This window comes from Palaemon carinicauda, chromosome 5 (assembly GCF_036898095.1).
Source record: "Palaemon carinicauda isolate YSFRI2023 chromosome 5, ASM3689809v2, whole genome shotgun sequence".
Classification (NCBI taxonomy): domain Eukaryota; kingdom Metazoa; phylum Arthropoda; class Malacostraca; order Decapoda; family Palaemonidae; genus Palaemon; species Palaemon carinicauda.
In genome coordinates, this window is record NC_090729.1 from 177,274,273 (window position 1) to 177,295,449 (window position 21,177).

Sequence of the window (21,177 nt, forward strand, 5' to 3'; positions counted from 1 at the left end):
GACCATTATCTTAAAAGGATTATGTGTCCTTTGTCTTCCTTTATCATTTCCTTGCACTTTCTCCAAATACAAATAGGCAGTGGATGAGTTAGGCCTACAGAAATGACCACGTGCCATGTCTTTTTTTTTTCTTAAATCGGGAAGGCCTACAAAAATGTGCACGTGGCTACGACCAGTGGCCTCACGTCTGAAGTAGAAATCTTTCCTTTTTTTTTTTTTTTTTTTTTGAATCTGCTCATACGTTACATTACAAAACAAGTAGTTGTAGTATGAATACAGAAAAGCAATGGACGACATATTCTGCCGCAAATATTTAGTCTTATGTTTATATATAAATTTGAGAAAATATCTTACAGATAATTGGAAGATAGATGGGTCAATGACCTTTAGATTTTGGAGATATTACCTTAGTGGTTTCTTCATGTAATAAGTATGTAATCCTTGGATCTAGAATGGAATATAAGCATATTCTTTATTCATTTATTTTTCTTGTACCCAGAAGATAAAGCGAAATATGCCTTTTTATCATTTGTATAACATAACTAATGTAACAATTATGGTAATCGATGAAAAGGAAAATAACTCTCTTGATTGTTTAGTTATAATAAAATAATTGTAATAAATTGCTGTTACTGATAATAACAACAGTAATTATCATTGATATTGTTCTTATACAGCTTTAATTGATACTTATAGCAATACATTAATTGTTATTATTTAAAAAGCAACATTCATAGGTAGCATCAAAAACATGTTTCATTTTTTTAATTACTCTCTCATTATTTATTCTTTCATACCTCCTAATTCTTGCCGAGTTCCTCTGTTTAATTCGCCTGTTATTCGCAAGTACTTGAAGCCGTGTGCAATTTCACTAAGTTTAAACGTCAAACAAATTTGTTTGTCCAAAACCAATGATCCATGATGCTGAAGCTGAACGTGGTGATTTTTTTGTAAGATGGAAGTGCCACGTCTCGTGGTGAAGTGCTGGTCGGTAGTTTGGAAGGGGGGGGGGGGGGAATTCCTCGCTTGCATTTGTTTATGTCGGTACAAGCGATGAATTCGTGGTCATTCTTTCATGGGAAGGCAACCATGCTGGTTGTCTTGTGACACTGTACCTACTGTTTCTCTTGATTGTGACACCCTTGGTTCTTTTTCCTTTCCACCGCTTGAGTCGGAAAGTTTGTTTACGTATTCGGATGATCCATCCCACGATTTCTGGAAATTTGCCTTTCGCTCGAGCAAAAGGAACGTTGTGTTATTAGTAAATTTAAAGAGGTAATCTAAGTATAGGTAAGGTGTTTATGTTTTTCTGACTCGATGGTCTGTCCAGGTAGATTAGTGTGTGGTAAATAAATGAAAATATAAAATAGTGTAAGTTATGACTGTGGTCGGTGATGGAAACTAATGAAAATAGTTAAATTTATGAATTTGCGAGACTCGTTGCGGAGAACAAGTAATTCATAATAGGCGAGTACTTTCCCCTTGTTCCACATTTACCTATCGATTTTATTGTAGGATTCCATTTATATTTAGACATTGCAAGTTTCCAAACAATTAGAATTTTGATCTTTTATCTTTTTTTCACATTTATTCTAGAAATGTGATAACTGACATTCTACCAAAATTCAAATTTGTTATGTAAAACTGGGCACTTAAGAAGACACTTGTTAGGATTTAGTGTTTATAATAATTTGACAGAATTATACGTACGATCGTTTTTAAATATTTTAAGTATTTTTTTTTTTACTTTTTAAAAGTAGGCGCTTGCTAGTATCGTCGTGTATGAATCTTAAAAAAAAAAAAAGAAAAAAAAAATTGGATTTGTTATGTTTGCATTTCCCTTTCTCCCGAAACTTAGCATCATGTACTACATAATTATTGTCTCCCATCTTTTGAATATTATTGTGGAATGAGAATTTCACAAGGGAAATCTAATAACTATTGAACTAAGAAATTAATTGATAATTATGTCCTCTTGACGTGCTATTGCTGGAGTACTGGGGGATGTTTCCAGATTAGGGTTGATGTTGCTAGAGTAGATGGAGGATGTTTGTTGCTAGAGTAGAGGGGGGATGTTTGTTGCTAGAGTAGAGGGGGGATGTTTGTTGCTAGAGTAGAGGGGGGATGTTTGTTGCTAGAGTAGAGGGGGGATGTTTGTTGCTAGAGTAGAGGGGGGATGTTTGTGGCTAGAGTAGAGGGGGGATGTTTGTGGCTAGAGTAGAGGGGGGATGTTTGTGGCTAGAGTAGAGGGGGGATGTTTGTTGCTAGAGTAGAGGGGGGGATGTTTGTTGCTAGAGTAGAGGGGGGGGATGTTTGTTGCTAGAGTAGAGGGGGGATGTTTGTTGCTAGAGTAGAGGGGGGGGATGTTTGTTGCTAGAGTAGAGGGGGGATGTTTGTTGCTAGAGTAGAGGGGGGATGTTTGTTGCTAGAGTAGAGGGGGGGGATGTTTGTTGCTAGAGTAGAGGGGGGATGTTTGTTGCTAGAGTAGAGGGGGGATGTTTGTGGCTAGAGTAGAGGGGGGATGTTTGTTGCTAGAGTAGAGGGGGGGGATGTTTGTTGCTAGAGTAGAGGGGGGGGGGATGTTTGTTGCTAGAGTAGAGGGGGGATGTTTGTTGCTAGAGTAGAGGGGGGATGTTTGTTGCTAGAGTAGAGGGGGGGGATGTTTGTTGCTAGAGTAGAGGGGGGATGTTTGTTGCTAGAGTAGAGGGGGGGGATGTTTGTTGCTAGAGTAGAGGGGGGATGTTTGTTGCTAGAGTAGAGGGGGGATGTTTGTTGCTAGAGTAGAGGGGGGGGGGATGTTTGTTGCTAGAGTAGAGGGGGGATGTTTGTTGCTAGAGTAGAGGGGGGATGTTTGTTGCTAGAGTAGAGGGGGGATGTTTGTTGCTAGAGTAGAGGGGGGATGTTTGTTGCTAGAGTAGAGAGGGGGGGGATGTTTGTTGCTAGAGTAGAGGGGGGGGATGTTTGTTGCTAGAGTAGAGGGGGGGGGATGTTTGTTGCTAGAGTAGAGGGGGGGGATGTTTGTTGCTAGAGTAGAGGGGGGGGATGTTTGTTGCTAGAGTAGAGGGGGGATGTTTGTTGCTAGAGTAGAGGGGGGGGATGTTTGTTGCTAGAGTAGAGGGGGGATGTTTGTTGCTAGAGTAGAGGGGGGATGTTTGTTGCTAGAGTAGAGGGGGGGGATGTTTGTTGCTAGAGTAGAGGGGGGATGTTTGTTGCTAGAGTAGAGGGGGGATGTTTGTTGCTAGAGTAGAGGGGGGGATGTTTGTTGCTAGAGTAGAGGGGGGGGATGTTTGTTGCTAGAGTAGAGGGGGGGGATGTTTGTTGCTAGAGTAGAGGGGGGGGATGTTTGTGGCTAGAGTAGAGGGGGGATGTTTGTTGCTAGAGTAGAGGGGGGGGATGTTTGTTGCTAGAGTAGAGGGGGGGGGATGTTTGTTGCTAGAGTAGAGGGGGGATGTTTGTTGCTAGAGTAGAGGGGGGATGTTTGTTGCTAGAGTAGAGGGGGGGGGATGTTTGTTGCTAGAGTAGAGGGGGGGATGTTTGTTGCTAGAGTAGAGGGGGGATGTTTGTTGCTAGAGTAGAGGGGGGGGGATGTTTGTTGCTAGAGTAGAGGGGGGATGTTTGTTGCTAGAGTAGAGGGGGGATGTTTGTGGCTAGAGTAGAGGGGGGATGTTTGTGGCTAGAGTAGAGGGGGATGTTTGTGGCTAGAGTAGAGGGGGGATGTTTGTGGCTAGAGTAGAGGGGGGATGTTTGTGGCTAGAGTAGATGGAGGATGTTTGTGGCTAGAGTAGATGGAGGATGTTTGCGGCTAGAGTAGAGGGGGGATGTTTGTGGCTAGAGTAGAGGGGGGATGTTTGCGGCTAGAGTAGAGGGGGGATGTTTGCGGCTAGAGTAGAGGGGAAATGTTTGCGGCTAGAGTAGAGGGGGGATGTTTGCGGCTAGAGTAGAGGGGGGATGTTTGTGGCTAGAGTAGAGGGGGGATGTTTGTGGCTAGAGTAGAGGGGGGATGTTTGTGGCTAGAGTAGAGGGGGGATGTTTGTGGCTAGAGTAGAGGGGGGATGTTTGTGGCTAGAGTAGAGGGGGGATGTTTCTGTAGTAGAGGGGGGTGTTTCCATAGTAGGGCTGATGTTTCTGTATCTAGAGTAGAGGAGGATATATCTAGAGTAGAGGAGGATATATCTAGAGTAGAGGAGGATATATCTAGAGTAGAGGGGGATGTTTCTGTTTCTAGAGTAGAGGAGATTTATTTCTAGAGTAGTGGGCTATGGTTTGAGAGTAGGGCTGATTTTTATGTTTTTAGAGTAGAGGGGATGTTTCTAGAATAGGGCTGATGTTTATGTTTCTAGAGTAGAGGGGGGGTTGTTTCTAGAGTAGAGGGGGCGGGTTGTTTCTAGAGTAGAGGGCCCTCGAATGTTTCTAGAGTAGAAGGGAATGTATCGAGAGTAGGGCTGATTTTTCTGTTTCTAGAGTAGGGGAGTTGTTTCTAGAATAGATGGGATGTTTCTAGAGTTGGGCTAATTCTGGAGTAGAGGAGATATTTTATAGGGTATTTCTAGAGTAGAGGGGGGATGTTTCCTGAGTAGGGCTGATGTTTCTGTTTCCAGAGTAGAAGGGTATGTTTCTAGAGTAGTGGGGGATGATTTGAGATTAGCGCTGAATTTTCTGTTTCTAGAGTAGAAAGGGGGGGTGTTTCTAGTGTAGAAAGGGGGGTGTTTCTAGAGTAGAAGGGGGGGGTGTTTCTAGAGTAGAAGGGGGGGTGTTTCTAGAGTAGAAGGGGGGGGGGTGTTTCTAGAGTAGAAGGGGGGGGTGTTTCTAGAGTAGAAGGGGGGGGGGGGGTGTTTTTAGAGTAGAAGGGGGGTGTTTCTAGAGTAGAAGGGGGGGGGTGTTTCTAGAGTAGAAGGGGGGGGGTGTTTTTAGAGTAGAAGGGGGGGGGGGTGTTTTTAGAGTAGAAGGGGGGGGTGTTTCTAGAGTAGAAGGGGGGGGGGTGTTTTTAGAGTAGAAGGGGGGGTGTTTTTAGAGTAGAAGGGGGGGTGTTTTTAGAGTAGAAGGGGGGGGTGTTTCTAGAGTAGAAGGGGGGGTGTTTCTAGAGTAGAAGGGGGGGTGTTTCTAGAGTAGAAGGGGGGGGGGTGTTTCTAGAGTAGAAGGGGGGGGTGTTTCTAGAGTAGAAGGGGGGTGTTTCTAGAGTAGAAGGGGGGGTGTTTCTAGAGTAGAAGGGGGGGGGTGTTTCTAGAGTAGAAGGGGGGGGGGTGTTTCTAGAGTAGAAGGGGGGGGGTGTTTCTAGAGTAGAAGGGGGGGGGTGTTTCTAGAGTAGAAGGGGGGTGTTTTTAGAGTAGAAGGGGGGGGGGTGTGTTTTTAGAGTAGAAGGGGGGGGGGTGTGTTTTTAGAGTAGAAGGGGGGGGGTGTTTTTAGAGTAGAAGGGGGGGGGGGTGTTTTTAGAGTAGAAGGGGGGGGGTGTTTTTAGAGTAGAAGGGGGTGGGTGTTTCTAGAGTAGAAGGGGGGTGGGTGTTTCTAGAGTAGAAGGGGGGTGGGTGTTTCTAGAGTAGAAGGGGGGGGGTGTTTTTAGAGTAGAAGGGGGGGTGTTTTTAGAGTAGAAGGGGGGTGTTTTTAGAGTAGAAGGGGGGTGTTTTTAGAGTAGAAGGGGGGGGTGTTTTTAGAGTAGAAGGGGGGGGTGTTTTTAGAGTAGAAGGGGGGGGGGGTGTTTCTAGAGTAGAAGGGGGGGGGTGTTTCCAGAGTAGAGGGGGGTGTGTGTGTGTTTCCAGAGTAGAGGGGGGGTGTGTGTGTGTTTCCAGAGTAGAGGGGGTGGGTGTGTGTTTCCAGAGTAGAGGGGGTGGGTGTGTGTTTCCAGAGTAGAGGGGGTGGGTGTGTGTTTCCAGAGTAGAGGGGGTGGGTGTGTGTTTCCAGAGTAGAGGGGGTGGGTTTGTGTTTCCAGAGTAGAGGGGGTGGGTGTGTGTTTCCAGAGTAGAGGGGGGTGGGTGTGTGTTTCCAGAGTAGAGGGGGTGGGTGTGTGTTTCCAGAGTAGAGGGGGTGGGTGTGTGTTTCCAGAGTAGAGGGGGGGGGGGGGTGTTTCCAGAGTAGAGGGGATGTTTAAAGAACAGGACTGATTTTTCTGTTTCTAGAGTAGAGGGCTGATGTTTCCAGAGTAGATGGGATGTTTCCAGGGTAGAGCTGATGTTTCTAGAGTAGTGGGGGATGTTTCGAGAGTAGGGCTGATTTTTCTGTTTCTAGACTAGAGGGCTGATGTTTCCAGAGTAGGTGGGATGTTTCCAGGGTAGGGCTGATGTCTCGAGAGTAGGGCTGATTTTTCTGTATCTAGAATAGAGGGGGATGTTTCTAGAAAGAGGGGGATGTTTCTAGAGTAGGGCTGATGATTCTGTTTCCAGAGTAGAAGGGTATGTTTCTAGAGTAGTTGGGGATGTTTCCAGGGAAGGGCTGATGTTTCTAGAGTAGAGGGGGGGGTGTTTCTAGAGTAAGGCTGATGTTTCTAGAGTAGAGGGGATGTTTCTGAAGTAGAAGAAATTTTTTTAGAGTAGTTGGGGGATGTTTTTAGAGTAGTTGGGGGGATGTTTTTAGAGTAGTTGGGGGTGATGTTTTTAGAGTAGTTGGGGGTATTTTTTTTAGAGTAGCAGGTGGGAGGGGGCATGTTTTTAGAGTAGCAGGTGGGAGGGGGCATGTTTTTAGAGTAGCAGGTGGGAGGGGCATGTTTTTAGAGTAGCAGGTGGGAGGGGGCATGTTTTTAGAGTAGCAGGTGGGAGGGGGCATGTTTTTAGAGTAGCAGGTGGGAGGGGGCATGTTTTTAGAGTAGCAGGTGGGAGGGGGCATGTTTTTAGAGTAGCAGGTGGGAGGGGGCATGTGTTTTGAGTAGCGGGGGGGGGGGGGATGTTTCTAGAGTAGTGGGTGGGGGGCCATGTTTCTAGAGTAGTGGGTGGGGGGCCATGTTTCTAGAGTAGTGGGTGGGGGGCCATGTTTTCAGAGTAGCGGTGGGGGGGGGGGCATGTCTTTAGAGTAGTGGGGTCATGCTTTTAGAGTACTGGGGGATGTTGCTAGGATAGTTGGGGGTATTTCCAGAGTAGAGGCAGATGTTTCCAGAATAGAGGGAGATGAGATGTTTCTGGAGTAGTATGAGATGTTTCTAGAGTAGTATGAGATGTTTCTGGAGTAGAGGGACGTTTCTGGAGTAGAGGGGAACATTTCTGGAGTAGAGGGGAACATTTCTTGAGTAGAGGGGGACGTTTCTAGAGTAGACGGATGTCTCTATAGTAGGGGGTGTTTCCGGAGTTCGGTGATGTTGCCAGAGTGTGGGGGATATTGCTAAAGTGGTAGAGGGATATTGCCACAGAGTGGGAGAAATAGCCTGGGTGTGTGGTATGTTGGTAGAATGCAGGGGGGCTTTTGCCAGAGGGTAGTGGGTGTTACTGGAGTGCTGTGGGAGTTGCAAGAGTGTAGGGGGATAATGCTAATTGGTTATTGCCGGGGCGCAGGGTTATTGCCGGGGCGCAGGGTTATTGCCGGGGCGCAGGGTTATTGCCGGGGCGCAGGGTTATTGCCGGGGCGCAGGGTTATTGCCGGGGCGCAGGGTTATTGCCGGGGCGCAGGGTTATTGCCGGGGCGCAGGGTTATTGCCGGGGCGCAGGGTTATTGCCGGAGTGCGGGGGGTTATTGCCGGAGTGCAGTGGTATTGTCGAAGTGCAGTGGTATTGTCGAAGTGCAGGGGTATAGCCAGAGTTTGAGGGTTATTGCCAGAGTGCAGTGGTATTGCCAGAGTGCAGAGGTCTTGCAGTGGCATTACCAGAGTCCAGTGGTGTTGCCGAAGTATAGGGGTATTACTGAAGTCTAGGAGTATTGCCAGAGTGTGGGAAGTTATTGGGGTATTGCCAAAGTGCGGGCGGTATGCCAGTCCAGGGTTATTACCAAAGTGCGGGGGCATTGCCGTAAGTCTAGGGGTATTGCCGGAGTGCAGAGTGTTATTGCCGGAGTGCAGGGTGTTATTGCCGGAGTGCAATGGATTTTGCTAGAGTAATGGGGAGGGGTGGATATAACTAGAGTAATGGGGGGATATGGATCTTGCTAGAGATAGGGGGAGATGGATCTTGCAAGAGAGAGGGAAAGGTAGATATTGCAAGAGATAGTGGGGAAGTTGGATCTTGCTGGAGGCAGGGGAAGGTGGATCTTGCTAGAGACAGGAGGGAGGGGAATCTCGCTAGAGACAGGGGGGAGGTGGATCTCGCTAGAGACAGGGGGGAGGTGGATCTCGCTAGAGACAGGGGGGAGGTGGATCTCGCTAGAGACAGGGGGGAGGTGGATCTCGCTAGAGACAGGGGGGAGGTGGATCTCGCTAGAGACAGGGGGGAGGTGGATCTCGCTAGAGACAGGGGAGAGGTGGATCTCGGTAGAGACAGGGGGGAGGTGGATCTCGCTAGAGACAGGGGGGAGGTGGATCTCGCTAGAGACAGGGGGAGGTGGATCTCACTAGAGACAGGGGGGAGGTGGATCTCGCTAGAGACAGGGGGGAGGTGGATCTCGGTAGAGACAGGGGAGAGGTGGATCTCGGTAGAGACAGGGGGGAGGTGGATCTCGGTAGAGACAGGGGGGAGGTGGATCTCGCTAGAGACAGGGGGGAGGTGGATCTCGCTAGAGACAGGGGGGAGGTGGATCTCGCTAGAGACAGGGGGGAGGTGGATCTCGCTAGAGACAGGGGGGAGGTGGATCTCGCTAGAGACAGGGGGGAGGTGGATCTCGCTAGAGACAGGGGAGAGGTGGATCTCGGTAGAGACAGGGGGGAGGTGGATCTCGGTAGAGACAGGGGAGAGGTGGATCTCGGTAGAGACAGGGGAGAGGTGGATCTCGGTAGAGACAGGGGAGAGGTGGATCTCGGTAGAGACAGGGGGAGGTGGATCTCGGTAGAGACAGGGGGGAGGTGGATCTCGCTAGAGACAGGGGGGAGGTGGATCTCGGTAGAGACAGGGGGGAGGTGGATCTCGCTAGAGACAGGGGGGAGGTGGATCTCGCTAGAGACAGGGGGAGGTGGATCTCGCTAGAGACAGGGGGGAGGTGGATCTCGCTAGAGACAGGGGAGAGGTGGATCTCGGTAGAGACAGGGGGGAGGTGGATCTCGGTAGAGACAGGGGAGAGGTGGATCTCGGTAGAGACAGGGGTGACGTTGAGGTCGGGGGCATGAGGTGGCTATTGGTAGAGTCGGGGGGACTGAGGTGGCTATTGGTAGAGTCGGGGGGACTGAGGTGGCTATTGGTAGAGTCGGGGGGACTGAGGTGGCTATTGGTAGAGTCGGGGGGACTGAGGTGGCTATTGGTAGAGTCGGGGGGACTGAGGTGGCTATTGGTAGAGTCGGGGGGACTGAGGTGGCTATTGGTAGAGTCGGGGGGACTGAGGTGGCTATTGGTAGAGTCGGGGGGGACTGAGGTGGCTATTGGTAGAGTGTAGTGGGTGTTACTGGAGTGCTGTGGGAGTTGCAAGAGTGTGGGGGTTAATGCTAATTGGATGAGGTGGCCATTGGTAGAGTTGGGGGGATGAGGTGGCCATTGGTAGAGTTGGGGGGATGAGGTGGCCATTGGTAGAGTTGGGGGGATGAGGTGGCCATTGGTAGAGTTGGGGGGATGAGGTGGCCATTGGTAGAGTTGGGGGGATGAGGTGGCCATTGGTAGAGTTGGGGGGATGAGGTGGCCATTGGTAGAGTTGGGGGGATGAGGTGGCCATTGGTAGAGTTGGGGGGGATGAGGTGGCCATTGGTAGAGTTGGGGGGATGAGGTGGCTCTTGGTAGAGTTGGGGGGGGGGGTTACGTGGCTCTTGGTAGAGTTGGGGGGATTACGTGGCTCTTGGTAGAGTTGGGGGGGGTTACGTGGCTCTTGGTAGGGTTTGGGGGGGGTTACGTGGCTCTTGGTAGAGTTGGGGGGGTTACGTGGCTCTTGGTAGAGTTGTGGGGGGGGGCGGTTACGTGGCTCTTGGTAGAGTTGGGGGGGTTACGTGGCTCTTGGTAGAGTTGGGGGTATGAGGTGGCTCTTGGTAGAGTTGGGGGAGTTACGTGGCTCTTGGTAGAGTTTGGGGGGGGTTACGTGGCTCTTGGTAGAGTTGGGGGGGTTACGTGGCTATTGGTAGAGTTGGGGGGGGTTACGTGGCTCTTGGTAGAGTTGGGGGGGGTTACGTGGCTCTTGGTAGAGTTGGGGGGGGGTTACGTGGCTCTTGGTAGAGTTGGGGGGGGTTACGTGGCTCTTGGTAGAGTTGGGGGGGGTTACGTGGCTCTTGGTAGAGTTGGGGGGAGGGGGTTACGTGGCTCTTGGTAGAGTTGGGGGGGGGGCGGTTACGTGGCTATTGGTAGAGTTGGAGGGGGGTTTACGTGGCTATTGGTAGAGTTGGGGGGGGGGGGTTACGTGGCTATTGGTAGAGTTGGGGGGGGGGTTACGTGGCTATTGGTAGAGTTGGGGGGGGGGTTACGTGGCTATTGGTAGAGTTGGGGGGGTTACGTGGCTATTGGTAGAGTTGGGGGGGTTACGTGGCTATTGGTAGATTTGGGATAAGTGGTTATTGCTAGAGTAGGGATATCACTAGAGTGAATCGGCCAGGGCGAGGTGGGGGCAGGATTCGACCCGATAACCAGGTGGATACTATAAGAGTTTGAGTATGATAGACCCAGACTATGGGTCATATTGATAAGATGGAAGAGATTGGCTTGACCAGTTAATGCTGCGCTAGTCTTGAATGGGGCAATGAAACCTTAAAAGCTCTAATCCATCTTTATATCAGAAGTCTGGCTATATTGATTTTTGATTAGTCAACTTTGTGTAATGTTTTTTTATTATTGATTTTGAGCTAAATCGGTCAGTCACTATAAACATATTCAATGTGTGATATGAAATGTTGAGTACTCTGAACGAATAAGATAAAATGACAGTGGAAGTCCTTTAGAGAGTGGTGTTCCCCTGCTGTATGGGGCCGGACAAGCAGCCGTCAAAAGTAATATCTCCGATGAGAAAGACGAGACGAGATTGATTTGAGATCCAGACAGCTCTTAGATGGGCACTGTGGATGCGACTTTGCGCAGTGATATTTTCTTGCTGATAATACTTGTGGACAAAGAATAGACTTGGATTGCATTTTTTGCCGCTGTTACCTGTCTGTGAAAAATCAGATAAATAACAGATGCTTCCATTCCCTCCTCCCTCCCCTGCAGCATCCCAAAGTCCCTTTCACTTCAAACTGCTTGACCATTGTGTTTGAGCAGGGTCGCGACGAAGCAGTCTCCTTGCATAACGCAAGTAGCAAACACTTTTCCAGCATTGATTCCGATCAGTATATAGTGTAAACTATGAATGATGGTTCAGTATAGATTTAATGTACTTTATTTTTCTAAAAAGAAAAAAAAAAGGTCTGATCTTAGGCACATGGTCCTCAACTCTGACCAGACAACACTTGAGTTTTACGTTATCTGGCACTCAATAGAACCATTTTAGCTGCAGGGGAAATTTAAGTATTCCTGTAATTACCTGTGCCAACGAAATTGAAGGCTAGTGTGTTTTTTTCCGATTGCGCTTGTCTGAAAAGTGAATCAATACTTTGATATTTGATTCTGAAATAAGTCTCATTCAAATTAACCATTTTGGCCCTCGCAGATCATTTTTCCATTTGCGTAGGATGGAATTTTGTGTGGTTTACGTTTGTTGTATACTTTTCGTATGAATGAAACTTATTTTTCGGGATTACTCTTTCTATGTAAGTAAATTCAGTGTCTGTCTGTAAGTTAGTCGCTTTTAATACATGCAAAACAATAGTAACCTATGGACCTGCATCTAATTGAAAACATTTCGTTGCACACGAGGTAACTTGAAGATAAATATCAAAAGCCAATTCCTACTTGGCCTGTGCGTATATCGATGGGCGTAGCATGCTTCAGTTAAAGAATTATCATTACCAAGTGCTCTTTTTTTTTTTTTAGATATAACAAAATAAATATTCAAACAATTGAAGTTAGCAAGACTTGGGTCTATCAACTGATTAATTTCTCTCTCTCTCTCTCTCTCTCTCTCTCTCTCTCTCTCTCTCTGTACATGTCTTTGTTGATCATTTTAATAGGCGAGTTCGTGCGACTTAGAATGTTTAGATAAAAGCGTTTTCTTAAAAAGGTTAATTTTCTTTGATATTGAAAGATATGAGACCTACCATTTTTATTGAATTTTACAAAAAGGTTGCTAGAAATCTAAGTGTGTGTGTACATAGGTGGTAGTCAATTGAACGTACATATGTGCACACAGGGATGAAAAAGTTAATTTTTGAGAAATCATGAAGGTATTTTTTATTGTATCATATTATCTATGGAATTTGATTAGTGTCTTTCATTTAAGCGATACAGATCTACATCACATACACCAACAAACTCCCCCAACACTATTTTCCGAGTTTTCAGTTCAACTTAACATAAAAAGAAAAAGAACGATGGCTCACGTGGTCTTAGGAATAACAAGTGCTGACCATTTTTTTCTTCGAAGCTGTTTTTTTTTTTTTTTTTTTAAACCCTTCCTTCCTTCCCTTCAAGACATGACTCCTTTTTCGTGGTCATCGCTCCTGATTCTACCCCTTCCAGATGTTTTTTTTTTTTTCTTATCCTTTAACCACGTTATAATCACCACTCGTATACCAAACATTACTGTACTTACACCGCGATGTTGTATGCTATACAGATGATTACTTTCTATAAAGTATAACCAATATTAACTTTAGGTTAATAGCAATCTTAAACTTTTTTTTTCTTGCAAGTGCCATTCCTCTACTCCTAGAATTGTTTTTAACATTTTCATCCGCTTTCTGCAGGTAATCCATCACCACTAAAATTTCTCTCTCTCTCTCTCTCTCTCTCTCTCTCTCTCTCTCTCTCTCTCTCTCTTCCAAAAAATTGTTTAATGGCAATCTCTCTCTCTCTCTCTCTCTCTCTCTCTCTCTCTCTCCAAAAAACTGTTTAATGGCAATCTCTCTCTCTCTCTCTCTCTCTCTCTCTTCCAAAAAAACTGTTTAATGGCAATCTCTCTCTCTCTCTCTCTCTCTCTCTCTCTCTCTCTCTTCCAAAAAACTGTTTAATGGCAATCTCTCTCTCTCTCTCTCTCTCTCTCTCCTCTCTCTCTCTTCCAAAAAACTGTTTAATGGCAATCTCTCTCTCTCTCTCTCTCTCCTCTCTCTCTCTCTTCCAAAAAACTGTTTAATGGCAATCTCTCTCTCTCTCTCTCTCTCTCTCTCTCTCTCTCTTCCAAAAAACTGTTTAATGGCAATCTCTCTCTCTCTCTCTCTCTCTCTCTCTCTCTCTTCCAAAAACTGTTTAATGGCAATCTCTCTCTCTCTCTCTCTCTCTCTCTCTCTCTCTCTCTTCTTCCAAAAACTGTTTAATGGCAATCTCTCTCTCACTCTCTCTCTCTCTCTCTCTCTCTCTCTCTTCCAAAAACTGTTTAATGGCAATCTCTCTCTCTCTCTCTCTCTCTCTCTCTCTTCTTCCAAAAAACTGTTTTAATGGCAATATCTCTCTCTCTCTCTCTCTCTCTCTCTCTCTCTCTCTCTCTCTCTTTTCCAAAAAACTGTTTAATGGCAAGAGTCAAAATTATGTCATGAAGGTAAAAGGTGCCATTTTTTTTTTCATTTTTTTTTACCATACAATCCATGGAAATTGTGTTTGTCTATTTTTGATTCATATAACTCCCATAGGGCTCTAGAGACAAACTTTTTACATAGTGAATATTCAGAAAAAAATAAATTTATGAATTTTCCGTCATAATTTTGTCAGTTTTAGCATTTAGCTTTTATGACTTGAGAAAATGTGGCTTTTCATTATTGTTTTTTTTTTTTTTTTTTTAATCGAGAGTTAATCTTTACTTTCCAGATAAGGAATTCCTGTTGTGATGATAATAATTGAAAATTTACTCCCAATACAAATGGGTTGTGAAGAAAGCATAGACTGGTTTTCCGCTTGGGCTGTGATATAAGACCTCAGGGGCAATACCAGATTTGCACAAATAAACAATAATTGATGGGGCTATGAAAGCTCTGAAAGCTTTTAAATGGACTTTTGGATAACATGAGTAAAGCAGCTTATGGGCTAGAAATGGATTACGAGACCACATTACCAACAAACTCATGCGACTACTTCTACGACGTGGAGGTCTCTCTTCAGAACTCCTCTTGCTACCAACCCACGCCTCAATTCACGACGGAGTCAGAGATCAAAGGTTTAGTGTTGGGTGTCATGGCAGCTCTTTCGCTAGTCGGCAACACAGCAACTGTCATAAGCATCATCATAGTCAAGCACAGGAAGCGCATGAAGTCTTCAGTGTACATTCTCATCTGCCATTTGTCTGTGGCAGACCTCTTTGTGACCTTCGCTTGCATAACTACTGAGTCTGTGTGGACGTTCACTGTCCAATGGCTGGGAGGGAACTTTCTTTGCAAGTTTCTCAAGTATTTGCAACTGTTCAGCTTATACCTTTCGACGTTTATCCTTGTTCTGATTGGCTTGGACCGCTACTATGCTGTGAAGTACCCCATGAGGAGGTCTGATATACAGAAAAGAATTGGATACGGTATTGCATTTGTCTATTTCCTGAGCGCAATATTTAGCATTCCCCAGGTAGGTTTTATTTTTTGTTTCGATTGCAAGTTTTAATGTAAATATCAGTAATTGGATGCAGCCATATTTTGATATATTAGTCATGTACATTAATCTATCCTGAGCCTAGAGTAAAAAAAATGGTGCTTAATTGTAAAGTTGCAAAGAATTCGAGTAATGAGAGAGTGCGAGTGATAGTTGCTGAGAGAGAGAGAGAGAGAGAGAGAGAGAGAGAGAGAGAGAGAGAGAGAGAGAGAGAGAAGCATGCAAGCCAAGCCAGCAAGTTCAAGTATTGAGAAACATGAAAAAAAAGATAATCGGGATTGTCAGTTTTTTCATGCAAACAATTAATTAAAAGAAACTATGAATAGCACAAATTTTCTTTTGATTAGGCAGAATATTATTTTAAGTCTTCAAACTGTAGTGGAATATCTTTTCTTCCCGCAGCTGTTGGTGTTTCATGTTTTAAAAGGACCATTTCCTGAAGAATTTTATCAGTGTGTGACGTACGGATTGTATACGGCTAAGTGGCAGGAGCAGTTGTACATGAGTTTTGGTCTTGTGTGCATGTTCATTTTGCCATTGACAATCATCACTTTCACTTATCTCATGACCTTCATTACTTTAAAAAGTAAGTACTGTATCAAATTTGGACTTTGTAAATTATGGATTATAGGAAACTTCTATCCAACCTACTGAACAATGGTCACACATTTTCATCAGTCTTGTGTATAGAATCTTTGCCAATGCTTTCATTGGAGATTCTCACTTACAATAAGTTTCTAAATACAGAATAAAATCAGATGATTAAAAGCTTTCAATATAACGTAGTTTTGATTTGATCTGAATTTTCACTAAAGTAGTAATTGCTAATTTTAAATTATGTTGATACCACTTCAAAGTGAAAATTAAATGACTCGAGTTGGAATTCATCTAAAAGTAACCAGAACACCAATTAAAACTAGGCCTGGCATAAGACTCTATTTTCCAACTAAAATTTGTCTCTTATTTGTTCCACCCTTGTCAAAAAAATAGTTGTGATGGTAACTTGGTGTATATTGGCCCTTCACAACATTTATTCACACTACAAGAACCAGAAGTTTCCGTAGTACAGTTACATTACAGCTCTTAACACGTGTGGGCCATTTTCTTGATATCTTAATAAGGGATACTAAAAAGTTATCTTGTGAATAGGAGGAACTATATTAGTTATAACAAATTCTTTGATATGAAGGAACATTGGAAAGGTTATATTGCATGAATAGACAAAAAAAAAAAAAAAAAAAAAAAAAAATTGTGGCTCTACTTTAGATCTCCAGTGAATATGTATGGTTATTGATCGCAAATTATTTTTTGAATGGTGGCCACTAGAAGAGTGGAAAATATATTCATTGTGAATAAGAGCAATTAATAGGGGTGTTTCACAGGACAATCCATAAGTGGTAAGAAGTAGTGGAGTCTTATATAAAGTATTTCATAGATATGAGATAGTAAGAAGTCTCTTAAGTTATTGTGATTACGAGTCATTATTAAGTGTCTCACTTTGTAATCTGTGAATTGGATGTAGGAATGTCTGGATAGGTATTTCCTACATAGTAAATGATTAGTGCCATTGCTATATACCGCATTGCTCTCGACAGGTATTGCTTTGTTGAAAGGCCTTTCCATAAGTCCCCAACTGTACCCAATTTTTAGCCAATTCACCTCCCTTTCCACTTCCATCTGGTTGTCAACCCTTATTAACTTTGAAATTCATAATGGAACTGCAGTTTTTCCTCCAGTTGCACTTCTGCGCAGAATTTCCCTAGTGCAGGGCCACTTGTCTAAAATCCCATACAACCAAATTGGACCACCAGGCAAGAAGGGTCACCTTGCCATCCCCAAAGTGGCAGAACGAAACAGAATATTTTAAAGCCTTGACGTGTCTTTTACGCAAATATGGGTGGAAACGGTGTATAAACTGTGATGCAATGTGCAATATTTACATATTTTCCTAGGTACCCTGGTCTGCGACAGTTGTTCTGAAGTGATACATAAAACTATCTCGTCAAAATCTCCGGTTCTAATTATCATAATCTTGGTGTCTAAATGTTGTTTTCAGGTCATGGAATTCATTGTGAAACTTTTTGGTCACCCAACACTGACCATTTTTAAGAACTCTGAGCTTTCGGCTGCAAAAATATGTGTAACATTTCCATATTCACGTTTTCACTTTCAATCTAAGGGACAAAAAATTTACGCATGATATCAAATTTTATCATTTAAAATTTTGACTTTATTTCGGCTTTTTTCCGTGGGGCTAGGTGAGAATTGAGAGTGTGTCTGACAGTGGCAGGACTGATTCTATGTATGGCAGAACCTCTGAGAAATGGAGGAGTAGTAGCAGCATTATTACATCAACGTGCCCGATTCCAGTGAGGGTAATTCACGTGCCAGGATTAGAAATACAATTATGCTGAAATTAAACTATTCTATTCGAAAGAAGATGCAGAGGAAATATTTGCTAAACTACAGGAAATAAAAAGTAGGAGATTTACTGAGCCGTTAACTAAAACATACAGAATGATCGATATCTGAAATCAAATTCCTGGCAAGTTATAGCCTCATCATGGTTATCATAGCAAATGCTGCAAGCCGAGAGGTTCACTATGAATTTGAATTGCCTTGTTCAGAAAACAGATGAACAAGTGTGTCTCATGATATAGAGCCAAGATAACATCTGGAGAAAGTATAAACTTAACACCTAATTGTATATTGTATATTCTGTAGCTGATAAATGCAAGAAGATAAAAGTAAAAGGTTGTTAGACTGCTAAAGGTCTTTGTCAGTTTAAATTTGATGCTATTCGGAAGACATGAAACACTTAAGACATCCAATATAATCAGAGAATTGGTGATGCTGCTAAATGATGTCATTAACAAAAGCTTTATGAAAGGTGATGCGTTAAAGTGACCTCATAATCTGCTTTATTTGGAATGAAATACAAAGACACCAATAGATCTTTAAAGTTTCCGAGACTTATCTTCACAAAAGAGACTGTCCCCAAAGCACCAAAAATTCAGAGGCTGATCCTAGCAATTGGACACGAATTTTGTCGTGCTGCAACTTGTGGTGAATGGAAGTTGCTAAAATATTCTGTTGAGTATGACTTGAGGCCCTCTTTTTAGGAGGGAACAACATGTAATTGTTTTTAATAGAACAGGCCACTATGGGAACTATTGCTACACTTTGGAGACAGGCTTAGCTAAAGCAATTACAGATACATCAACACAAATTGATAGAGCTCCAGAATACAAATCTGTGTTTCACAAAAGAGTTTGACAATTTCGATCGGCTTCTGAATTCCATTACAGGAAAGGATTCTGTTTATACAGCACATGGGATAATGTTGCAAAACATTGCTGGACATTGTCTCATACTGGTCTCATTGTTGAAATGCCATCAATGGAAAAACACCTAAGAATGTTATCTTTGCCTCGAGACTAAAAAATTGCCAGCTTGATACATAACAGTACACCAAAACCCCAAAGCTATAACTCGTTTGACATATTCAAGGTGTGATGATTCGTTCCATGAAGCTAACCTGGAGCAAATGTTATGGAGCCTAGCTAGGATGAATGGCCAGTCCACACACAAGCAAATTCCTGGTATCTTGGGTTTCTTCTCCAAGTCTGGGAAGACACCTAGCAGCTTGATCTCATTTATTACTACTCAGTCATTGCAAGTCCCATCACTGAATAAAGAACTAGACAGGAATGCATACGATACTAAAAGTGCAACACTCTAAGTAATAACAAAGATTCACCAAGCTATCAAGACTTCTAGCAGTGGCGAACGTTTCTTTTGATTTGAAACGGTAAATGATGAGATGTTTAGCAACAAATTTGTTATTGTCCTGGAAGGTTTACAGGAAACTCTCTCTCTCTCTCTCTCTCTCTCTCTCTCTCTCTCTCTCTCTCTCTCTCTCTCTCTCTCTCAGAAAGCCATAATATATCTAAGGGGTTGTACCTTTCACTGGACAATAGCTGTATGATAAAGATGCAGAAGGTTCCTTGTACAGTACAGTATGTTAAACACAGGAGCAATTACACAGCCACTGCAGAACCTCATAAGTACATCCAGGAAAATTGGATTTCATTTACTGTTTTTACACCATCAACATGATCTGCATTTTTCGCTCTGTAAGAACCAACAATGATGTTGAGGGCGGCATAGAGCTCTTAATCAAAGAGCTGGTAAGCACTGTCTGCCCTTATACTTGCTGACAAAACTTCTTGAAGATGACGTTACTGTAAATTTGAGTGACGTACGAGAAATGGCTAGCCAGACATCAGCGAAAGAAATAAGCTGGTGCAAGGAAGGCTATTCAAAGCATGGAAGAATTATTTGTAAGGAGGACCTTAAGGAATGGCAAACGGCTGCTAAAATTGTACAATGTGAATTACAAGCCTAAAGGTTTTTAATTATGAAAAAGAGTTGTTAATTTTAATCTCAAGTATGAAAAGAAAAATGTTAATCAAAAAGTGAAATATTTAGTTTTTTTTATTGAATGAAACTTGACTTGTTGAAATAAAATTTTACTGGTCGTTATATAATTACTTAAAGTCTGTGCTTTTCCACCCTTAACTACATCTTGTCTTAAAATACGCCATAAGCGAGGTTATAACAAATAGGTAAATACCCGGTACTCGTTAAATTTACTATTTGGGAAAACCTAATAATCTTTTTCTAAACTGAATTACTGTAAATTTTAATAAAACTGGAGTAGAAATGTTACACTTAGTATCACGAGAGTGCAGACAGATTATGAATTGTGCAAGTGTTCGCAACAAAAAAACAATTATCAGGACGATTCGCTTAGGACGGTTCGCAATAGCGGGCAAAATGTCTTGCGTTGCAAAGCTATCCGATAGCTTCACCAACACATACGTAGGATTGTGTATGAAGCCATATTTCTATTGCATGGAATAACCATTATTGGTACCAAAACCATATCGTACTCATAAGAACGTTCTTTATTGAATGTGCATTCACGAGGATGCTGGGTGAGGAGATGGATGGAAGTAGTTTCTCAGATATCCTACTTGAAGCTGGACGCTTTGGATCAGGTTCACTGCAAGGTGGTCTTTCGGGGAAGCATTATGACAAGAGTTCTTCACAGTCGTAAAGTTGTAACAGTGGCATTGGAACAACTTAGCATGAGGCAGCAGAGGGTCAGTGTGTTTAACTCTCACAAGATGGTCTCAGATACCGTTGAATTTGCCATGTACAATGAGGCATTGTGACAATGTATAGACAGATTCCTAGCCGACTGTGAAGAATGCAGAAAAAGATCCCTTGGAAAGAACATTCAGTTGTGGATGTATTACATGGGTCATGTGCGAGCAATTCAGACTTTGATCCATGTTATCAAATACAGCTATGTAACCTTATATGCATACTGCATACATGCCATGACACCTATTTTCTTCTGTTTTGGTGGACAAATCTTACCTTCTTTTCGATGCTTCTGTGCAACATAGAATTCAATCATCCGGGAGCAACATATCTGCTGGAACAATGTGCAATAAGTGTTACACATTCTTTCATCTCGGGAAACTGCTCAATGTGGACAAAACGACGGATTAAACTTTAATGCAACGTGCTAAGTCCAGTGGAGGCAGTGGTAGTGGCATCAAAGGCATCCTTGCAAACCAAGAAGAGCATCAGAGATGGGCCACAACAACACACACAAGATCTCAACTTTCTCAACTCTGTGTTGAATCTGGCCAACATGCAACAATCGGAGTCATGAACATCAAGATACGAGGCCAACAGAAATTGCTACGAGCCAAAGGAACACTGAGGTCATCGAGGCTTTCCAGTTATCCTCAAATCACCAACTGGGAATAGAGTTAAAGCTGGAAGACCTGGTTAAATTCCCCATGAAGTCTGTTCCTTACAGTTCAAGCAACCGCTCATGGTTTCTTCTGTAATACCGATAAATCAGTTATTCCATCACCCGACAAAAGAAAGACACTTGCAATCTCCAGTGGAAATGCTTACGACTACAGAATGAAAGGTATCCCAAGTAACTTCAGGCTATATCAGGAGGTTTTCGGCATGATGTACAAGGAAGAGATGCAGTGTTCTGCACAGATTCTGTATGTAGATACTAGTCTGTAAAGGTAAGTTATACGTATTAAATATGCTCTTTAATATTGTAATGGAACTTCTTTTTCAGTACACAATGACTTCATAGTTTTATTTATACATGTTAATTCATTGTTATTTATGTTAAATGTTGTAAAATTGTCAATACTCAAACGATGGAATGCATCAGACGAGGCTGTGGTTTAAAGTTTGTCATACAAGGTGAGAAGACCAAACGACCTGTGGATTGGAAGGCCTTCCCTGAGCAATGATTCCAACAAATAGCAGTTCATTCAGGTAATTCTGTTTTTCTTAAGAAGCAGCTATTGCATCACTATGATTAGGATAGTAATATTTGAATTTTACAAGAATATTAACATGAACAATTGCATATAATAAAACATGATCTTTCAGCTACTCCCCAAGCTCTGTAGCCAAGATGCATATGCTCATAGAT

The 21,177-nt window shown here is 43.4% G+C and overlaps 1 protein-coding gene across 4 annotated transcripts in view; it reads left to right on the forward strand.

The window, feature by feature from the left end:
* Positions 1–21,177, forward strand: part of CrzR (corazonin receptor) — a 53,417-nt gene that overhangs the window by 8,674 nt on the left and 23,566 nt on the right. For 2 of the 4 annotated variants that reach the window (XM_068374368.1, XM_068374365.1), the window contains exons 1-3: positions 1,059–1,290; positions 13,866–14,609; positions 15,036–15,219. In XM_068374368.1, coding sequence (XP_068230469.1) covers positions 14,061–14,609; positions 15,036–15,219 — 733 coding nt within the window. In that variant the 5' untranslated portion in view covers positions 1,059–1,290; positions 13,866–14,060. Of the gene's footprint in view, positions 1–1,058; positions 1,291–13,865; positions 14,610–15,035; positions 15,220–21,177 lie in introns of those variants that run through there. The other 2 variants (XM_068374366.1, XM_068374367.1) reach the window with 2 other exon arrangements.